General features: G+C 42.5%; 1 protein-coding gene, 1 long non-coding RNA gene and 1 other non-coding gene across 5 annotated transcripts; all 3 read left to right on the top strand.

Moving 5' to 3' along the window:
* The first annotated feature begins 370 nt into the window (after positions 1 to 370).
* Positions 371 to 4,376, top strand: LOC113951382 (E1A-binding protein p400-like). The gene is made up of 5 exons (XM_027652314.1): positions 371 to 962; positions 1,797 to 1,933; positions 3,302 to 3,521; positions 3,715 to 3,855; positions 4,314 to 4,376. Exons 2-5 carry the CDS (start codon positions 1,860 to 1,862, stop codon positions 4,374 to 4,376), a joined length of 498 nt encoding a protein of 165 aa, XP_027508115.1. The 5' UTR covers positions 371 to 962; positions 1,797 to 1,859.
* Positions 4,377 to 4,674: 298 nt separating this feature from the next.
* LOC113951452 lies at positions 4,675 to 4,813 on the top strand. Its single transcript, XR_003529160.1, has one exon. It is a non-coding gene; the product is annotated as a small nucleolar RNA SNORA49 (small nucleolar RNA).
* On the top strand, positions 4,688 to 7,591 carry LOC113951437. 3 transcript variants are annotated; one of them, XR_003529152.1, is made up of 4 exons: positions 4,688 to 4,991; positions 5,285 to 5,481; positions 6,306 to 6,417; positions 6,806 to 7,590. It is a non-coding gene; the product is annotated as an uncharacterized LOC113951437 (long non-coding RNA). The 3 variants fall into 3 exon arrangements; XR_003529153.1 differs by having other exon boundaries at positions 4,691 to 5,481; positions 6,806 to 6,958; positions 7,462 to 7,544; XR_003529151.1 differs by having other exon boundaries at positions 4,700 to 5,481; positions 6,806 to 7,591.
* The last annotated feature ends 658 nt before the right edge of the window (positions 7,592 to 8,249 follow it).

The following is an 8,249-nucleotide window of genomic DNA, read 5'->3' as shown; positions in this document are numbered from 1 at the left end:
GTGGAGGGGTGGTACAGGGTGTGCGGGGGTGGTCGGGGTGTGCGGGGTCAGTCAGGGGGTGCAGGGATGGCACAGGGTGTGCGGGGTCAGTCAGGGGGTGCAGGGATGGCACAGGGTGTGGAGGGGTGGTACAGGGTGTGCGGGGGTCGGTCAGGGTGTGCGGGGTCAGTCGGGGTGTGCGGGGGTGGTACAGGGTGTGCGGGGTCAGTCGGGGTGTGCGGGTGTGGTCAGGGTGTGCAGAGCGGGGCCGTGGGACACCCGGCGGGGTCCGCGGTGCGGGGGGGTGCGGGGGCGGCGGCCCGAGGTGGGCTCCCCGGTGCTGCCCAGCTCCGCCTCAGAGCCCGTTCCCTCTCTTCTGGGAGATGGAGGGCGATGATCAAACTCCCTCCGTCCTCCCCGGGGCACCCACAGCCCCGCCGTGCGGGTCCTTCGGGATGTTCCTGCCGGGAAAGGCGCAGGCGGGCAGGGCAGGGCTGGTGATGAGCGGCCCTTGCCCGGTCAGGTACCTTGTCCGGCCCGATCCCTCGGCTCTGCACTGGAGCTCAGCCGGCGCGGGCGGTCCCGCGTTCCCGAGGCAGCATCCACACCCCGCTGGGTTCGTGTGAGTGCTGTACGGTCCGTGATGTCCTTACAGGGTGAACCTTCCCTCCTCGCTGCTCTGTGAAACCGGAGGTCTGTAAAAGGCACGAGTGACTCCAGCCTGTTGGTGCAGGTTCTGTCGTCTCCCCTGTGTGTGACAGCACCGGCCTCTCTCTGTCCCTGCGCTGACTGCGGGGTTGGTCATCACGAGTCCGAGGGCTGGACAGAAACTAAAGCACCTGTTGACCCTCCCGAGTTGTCTTCAGAGTACAAACATAGCCAGGATGTGCTGCAGGAACCCTCCAGGTCTGACTGCCAGAAGTAAAGCAGTTGGATAAATCTGCTGGGACAACAGAATTCAAGTGATTAACGTGGGTTAAAAGGTCAGTGACCATTGAGATCAACTCCCTTTATAGTTGGGCAAGAAGCAATTCTGTGATCATAAAACCATTTCACAGCAGAATAATGTAGAAGTTAAATCAGACATAAGTGTGGATGGAGCTTTGGGAGTGTTAGTCCAATGCACTGCTTTACTGATAATGAGATACTTTATTAGGTTAACTTTATTTCATTTCAAAAATAGCACTTCACAGAGATTCCTAATTAGTTCTGACAAAAGTTTAAAAAAAAAGTCACAGTCTTTAAAATAATGCTGGTACATCTAGTACATATATTAACAATTTACGATTAAGTGTAAGTTTTAAGCTTTGTAATTAAAGATAATTGCTTTAATGAGCTTTTCTGTAATTGTAACATTATATCTAATACCAATTATTACACTTTTTAAAAACCCTCTGGAGAAAATCTTGGCAATCTTAAGTGAGCGCTGCACATCTCATTTTCCATGCATTGGGTTTAAATTTGCACCCTCTGAGCCTAATTTGTTGCTTTCCTTAATTAATGTTTTTGCATGAAGTTTTTCCCTTTTGGTCATTTGATACCCTGATAAGGATTGGTTGTGTAGTTGCCAGCCTTCTGTAGGATGTTGTTAACAAAGATCTCGGTGTTGCCAGGTTGAGGAGCAGTAAGTGCATCCTGGACTGGCATTCTGATTGATTCACACCTTCAGAGCTTTCAGGCAGGCAGCTGTATTGGGGTGTGGTGGGAATTTGATTTATAAGCCATGTAACAGGCTGTATTGCCACTTTCTTCGGTACTGTTTTGTTATTTCACTATTTTATTTACTGAAATTCCAGTTTTTACAACTCTCTCTGCAGGTGGAATGCCTCCTGTTCCTCAAGTGGTTCAACAGATTAGCCAGGAGGGAGACCAACAGCAAAATGGACCAAACTTGCCAAGTTTGCATAATTCCTTCCCTGCTCCACACAGCAGGAACCCAGCTTTTCCTCAGCAGGTACAAGCAGCAGGCTGGGGTAAGAAGCATGTGGTTGTGGTCCCAGCTCCAGTTCCCTCACCACAACAGGTGTCAGATTTGCATATTATGTTGTGTGTGGCTTTGAATGGCTGTTTTTTGTGCATTAGAACTGCTGTTGTCATCTGCTCTGCACCATTAAATAGTCTGAAACTGGGAAGAGAGTATCCTCAGAATCAGAATGGTAAATCTGTCTCATTAGAAGTCTAAGATTAATTTTTGGCACTTTACTTTCCCTTGAACTTTTACTTCTGTGAAGAACATATCTGTTCATTTATATCATTTGCAATGTCTGCCCACCTCTCAGTTTAAGTATTGTTGTGCTGGATTTTCATTTTCCTTGGATCAAATTCATTGCATTCCTCAAAATAAGTGCCAGGTGTGTGTGGAAGGCTGCAGGTAAGTGAATTATAGGTGCAGCAAGAGGGAACAGTGTGCTTACCCCTCCCTGTGCCCTGGCAGTGTTGACCTTTGTGTTTTGTGTGCAGACTTTGTGGATGGCAGAATTTATTACTCCAACCTGGGAGAAAGGAGCAAATAATTTCAGTAGTTTATGCAGATGATTTTGCCAAGCCTGCTAATTTTCTTCATATAGCCATGGCATAGCACAGCTGGGTATAAATCTTTCTTCACAGTAAAACTTTGTGTTCATTTAAATTTAGAATGCTCTGTAGATACCTGTGTCTCTCCTTTGGTTTTAATTAGTGCTGCAGACACAAATGATTTTTCCTGAGGAAAGAGAAGGAATGAGAAGGAATCAAGCATGTTCTCTAGGGAAGAGAGCATTTGTTCTTGTAATGAAATCCTAGAAGGAGGTTTAATTAAACAGATTTCATTATTTTAACTTTTTATGCAGCCTGTTTAGAACAAGGGGGAGGAATCACAAAGAAAATTAGTGCTGCTTGTGCTTGCTTGCCAGCAGTTGCAGGATGCTTACCTGTGTTAATAAAAATGCCAGAAACTAAATGTCTTTTTATATGAACTTCTCAGAGAGTTGTGTCCATGTGCCATCTGGCAGAGTATTTAAATTCTGTGAAATTTCTCACTGAATCAGCCCTGCACTTCTGATGAGATCTAGAGGTACTATATTTTAGGAGGAAAAACATAAAAGTTCTCAAGACTGAGTACCACTGCATCCCAAGCTTCTCTACTGATTTTTCATCATACTGCTGCCTTATAAAGTCCTTCAGAGACTTTACATAAATCTGCACGAAATGCATTATTCATTATCTTTTAACAAAGTGCAACTTCAAACACTGTAGAATGTTTCCAAGGATTGGGTAATAATTTCTGTTGGTTATCCATGTACCATTTTTCACAGTGTCTCTGTCTTGTTTTCGTGTTGTGCAGTAGGAAACATGAGTTCAATTATGTTTACTCGAAGGAAAATGAAATTCTGCAGCGAATAACAGCACTGAGGAAAGAAGGTTTATGGTCTCTGAAGCGTCTGCCCAAACTCCATGAGGCCCCACGGCACAAATCACACCGTGATTACCTTTTGGAAGAAATGCAGTGGATGGCAACTGATTTTGTTCAAGAAAGAAGATGGAAGATAACAACTGCCAGGAGGGTAATGTGGATTTGATATTTTCAACCAGAAAAGAGGGGGGAGAATAGGCAGCATTTTCATGGTTAGGACGTGATCAGGGAGGATGTGTGAGTTTTGGGTTGCCTCTCCACTGTGTTTGTAAACTTTTCTCTAGAAATATGCTTTTTAGATAGAACAGAGTAAAAACATAAAATAATTTCATGGTTTTATTCAGCTGATTTTAAGCGTAGCTCATCACCACGAAGATGTGATACTTCATAAGGAAAGATGCAAGAAAAGAGAAGAGAAGCAAGTGAGGGCTGTTGCTGCTTTTACTGCCAGAGGAATTGAACACTTCTGGTCCACAATTAAACAGGTAAATGTTAAAAAAAAATAATATATATAAAAATCTGAAGTTGTACTGAATAAAAACCTATTGGACCATAACAGTGAGAATCTTACAGCTGAGCTTTGCTCAGCCCCGGGGTGAATATCATCTGTTGGTAAAGACAGCTGCATGCTGTGGTTGCATGAATAACTTCAGGCCTTATATGTCAGGAAGGAGAGAGCTTCACTGATCACAGCCCGTGCAGTTGGCTCACAGTGGACATTTAAGTTTTGATGTGAGTTATTCTTGGACACCTCTTGCGTGTTACAGGGATGACTCATGGTCAGTTCCAAACGCTGGTTTTTGATTTGAGGGCTCTGCATTGTAGCAGTGGCTGATGCCTGTCTTGCTGTTGAAGAAATGTTCATTAATCCACAGGTGCATTTGAAGGTAAATGTGTTCATGTTTGTCATTTCTTTGTCCTTTTTTCCCTCCCTTCATTTTAGGTGGTAGATTTAAAACTGCAAGTAGAGTTAGAAGAGAGGAGGAAGAAAGCATTAAACAACTAATACATTTGCAAAATTCATTTGCATAATTCCCTTGCTTATTGAAGCAAATTATGTATGTAGCTGGAGCACCAATATGTAATTATATATGAAATATATCAGTCATATTACTATTTGATGAGGCATCCAGGGTGTTTCCAAGAAGTATGGCACTAGTTGTCCTATGTTTATGAGTAATTTGTGCTTGAAATGCAGATGTTTTAGTTCACAATAGCATTTTGATTAACTGCTTTTGCTTTCATTATCTGTAGCTATTTGCATTGTTAGTACTTGAAGTGTAGTTGCTGTTTTTATGTTGGCACTTCCTCAGCCTTACTCCAGGGGCTTTTATTTTTTGTAGAGTGCCCTGGCATTGCCTGAGGATAAATTGAAAGTATGCTCATTTCCCTCCCCAGTAAGATTCTCTCTATCCTCTGGGGCCTACAGTTTGAGCAAACATTAACAATATAGTTAAATTATTATCATTTTTTATTTCAAATTGTATCATTATGCTTTCTGTCAGATGCTATATTAAAGAATACTTTGCCTTAAAGCAACACAAGGCAGCACAATAGAAGGGATTCTGTTTAGTCAACAGACAAAAAAAATGAGGAAGCACATACAGGATATAATAGCCAGGTGTGCTTAGTCAGAGAACATAATGTGATTACTGTAATAGATCTTTAGATTTTTATCTGGCTGACTGGACCATAAATTAATAGTTTTAATGGTAGACAAATTAATATTGAATTGTGTGGATTTGTAATGTGGGTGGTCAGATCCCTTAAAACATTTGCATGCTTAATGTAGGTTGGGGAAGTCATAAGAAAGCAATTTTTCCAATCTTCTCATTTTGTTAAAAAAGTTTGCGTGGAAATTTATTCCTAATTAATGTGAATTCCTAATTAAGCTGCTTATTGTCCCCATTTTAGGAATCCATAAAAAACTTCAACCAAGACAAGAGGATCTTCTGTGCTATCCTTTCTTCCCACACCCCTTCCATGGGTGTCAGTCACAGAGATGTGAACACTGTTGTCTTCTGGGACACTGGTTTGGATCTGCTGGTGGACACAAAGGCTGAGGAATGGTGTGCTAAAATTGCAAGAGGCAGAGATATCCACATATACAGGTGACTTATGCTAAGAAACACTATTGGTGTTTTAAAATCGAAAATAGAGGGAAGGTGATTTTGGGTGAAACTAGGATTTTTGGTTGAGGTCATCCTTTTAGTTCAAGTACTTTGGTCTTTTAAGATCCCTTTAAAGATTATACCACACATCTTCCCTTCAGACTAGAGGGCAAATGAAAATTCCGTCCTTTTCCTTACTGTTTCTTCTGTTCCTGTCTTTCCCTCCCACTTTCATCTTACAAACCATCTGGACTTCTGTGTTGGGACAGTCAAAACAAATGTGCCTGTTTTCAGCTCTTGATAAACAAGAAATGCCTTACTTGAGCATTACCTGCCTGGATTTCAAATCCACTAGTGATGAGATGCTGATGTTTGTGTTGATGGAAGATGTATTTGAAAGCTTCTCTCAAGTGACAGTTTCTTTCCTTGGAAGAGCACGGGGGAGCTCTTCTTTCCCTTGAGAGCACAGGGGAGCTCTTGCTCACCTTCCACCACAGGCCAGGTGGGTGTGCAGTGCAGACACCCTCAGCCAATACCCTGCTCTGGTATTTCTTGTTAAATCCAGATGTACAGAAGACAATCTGTTTATTGCTCATTTCGAAAACAAGAGCTTGAAGGGACGCAGTGTTTTGAAAATACGAAATCAGGTGTATAAATAAAGCTTTCCTCTAAAAAACTAAGAGTCAAATACAGAGCTTCCTAGGAAAACAACTGAGGGACTCTAAATGAGTGTTGGTGTCATTGTGGAGCATGAGACATGGAACAGTTGGGTTTCACAGAGGATCACTTCTTTCTAGGCAGCAGCATTTTGTTTTGTTTTACAGGCTTGTAAGTGGTCATTCTGTCGAAGAGAGGCTGTTGAAAAAAGGTATTAAACATCTGATTCAAGAACTGGCTGCTCAGGGAGACGATTGTTCAACAGACTTTTTATCTCAGGTACTGTAACTTTAAGAATGTGAGCAGTTACTTAATGATACATTGAAAAAATAAGTGTTTTTCTAGATCAGAATTTTGAATGGGTAGTTCTGTATTTATTTCTATACTTGTTTGGGAGCCAGTGATATGTGTTAAAGTCAGTAGAGATCCTGAATTTTTAGCTCATATAGAAAATAGGAATATAGCTATCTAGAAATAAAAGTTGTTCCAATGAAAATTTTACTCTATTATTGACATTATTTTAATCAATCAAACCCAAAATCTGCTGCAGCAAAAGCTGTCAAATATATCTGTAATCTGACTTTTCTAAACTCGATTTTAGGATGTTGAAATAATTTTTGACATCATACACTGTCTTATTGAATACTTGAAAACATGTTTCCATAAGGTTCTTTGCTCTGAATGTGGAAATGAGGATTCTAGAAAGTTTACAGAAGAGGCACTGTCTGAGCTAAGAACTGACCCAGATTCAGAGCTGTATGATTCAAGAAACACCACGGTTCCTTCTCAGTTAGAACAACTGGCTGGCTTGGTGGGTCAGGTATGGTGACTTCTCTTGTTTTATGGAAACCTTTAGAAATATTTGGGATTTCCTGGGCAACAATCAAGTGGCTTTCATGAAGCACCTTATTTCCAATCTACTTACATTGAAGAGTTCTGTGCAAACTTAAATATTGAAACGCTCCTGGGAGGTAATTTGAGCTTGTTGATAGATCTGTTCATGTACCAAAGCACTTAAGTCACCAAATGTTCTCCTGAGGATTGTAAAGTATATTGGACTAAATGCACTTCATGATGTATAAAGTGATATAAAACCAGTTTACAGCCCTGTGCTTTGCAGATACTTGTGATTTTTCTTACAAGGACTAGGATCTGTTTCTTCTTAACCATTAAATGACTATTCACAGCATTCCTTAAGTTCTGTCAGATTTGGATTGTCTCTTTTTCCCTTTGACTACTTGTGCAGGACCCAAGCCTGCTTACTAATGACCAGTCAAGAGTGTTTGTAACAACTTGGGTGGGATTCTCATTTTTTTTTTCCAGTTAGGAAAACGGAAGCCAATAGTTGGAGCCTATTTTCAGTGGTACCATTGGGGTGGGAGCAGACAAGTTAGAACTGCTCATGTTCTAGTCATGTTTTTTGTCCTTAAATATCTTGTGGTACCTTTATTTGCAACCAGCTTGGAATTAATTTCAGGATAAATCTTTACACCAATTCACAGTAACAACTGTGGAGTTTATCTACTCAGAATTAAAACAATTACAAAGAGGCCTCCTGCTGTGATCCCTCCTTCCACCTCTTTCTGTTGTCTTAGGCCTTGAGTGAAGAACAAGTAGCTCCTCAGATGCAGGAGCAACAACCCAGCCAGCAGCAAGAAGGGGAACAAACAGTGGAGCAAATCCGAACCCAGCATTAACCACAGGGGCAAACACAGGACAACACAGGCTGTCCTGAGCAAGTGGAAGTCCCGTGAGCTCATAGAATCAACGAGGTTGGAAAAGACCTCTGAGAGCATCGAGTCCAACCTCTGCCCCAACAGCACCTTGTCAAATGGACCATGGCACTGAGTGCCACATCCAGTCTCTGCTTAAACACCTCCAGGGATGGTGACTCCCTGGGCAGCCCATTCCAATGTGTGATCACTCTCTCTATGAAGAACTTCTTCCTGATGTCCAACCTAAACCTCCTCTGGCACAGACTGTGCCCTCCTGTCCTACTGCTGGTTCCCTGGGAGCGGAGCCCGAACCCCACCTGGCTCCCCCCTCCTGTCAGGGAGCTGTAGAAGGCACGGTCTCCCTCGAGCCTCCTCCTCTCCAGGCTGAGCCCCCCC

Source organism: Corapipo altera, unplaced genomic scaffold, assembly GCF_003945725.1.
Source record: "Corapipo altera isolate COAL_440 unplaced genomic scaffold, ASM394572v1 67, whole genome shotgun sequence".
Taxonomy (NCBI): domain Eukaryota; kingdom Metazoa; phylum Chordata; class Aves; order Passeriformes; family Pipridae; genus Corapipo; species Corapipo altera.
Note: the sequence above shows the minus strand (reverse complement) of the source record. Positions and strands in the feature narration are given on the sequence as shown.

What these genes read in the sequence shown, in the direction of transcription:
- LOC113951382 (XM_027652314.1), top strand. Translation starts at nt 1,860, where the DNA reads ATGGACCAAACTTGCCAAGTTTGCATAATTCCTTCCCTGCTCCACACA. An exon ending in ACCCAGCTTTTCCTCAGCAG is followed by an intron (nt 1,934 to 3,301) that starts GTACAAGCAGCA and finishes CGTGTTGTGCAG; the next exon opens with TAGGAAACATGAGTTCAATT. An exon ending in TCTGGTCCACAATTAAACAG is followed by an intron (nt 3,856 to 4,313) that starts GTAAATGTTAAA and finishes CCTTCATTTTAG; the next exon opens with GTGGTAGATTTAAAACTGCA.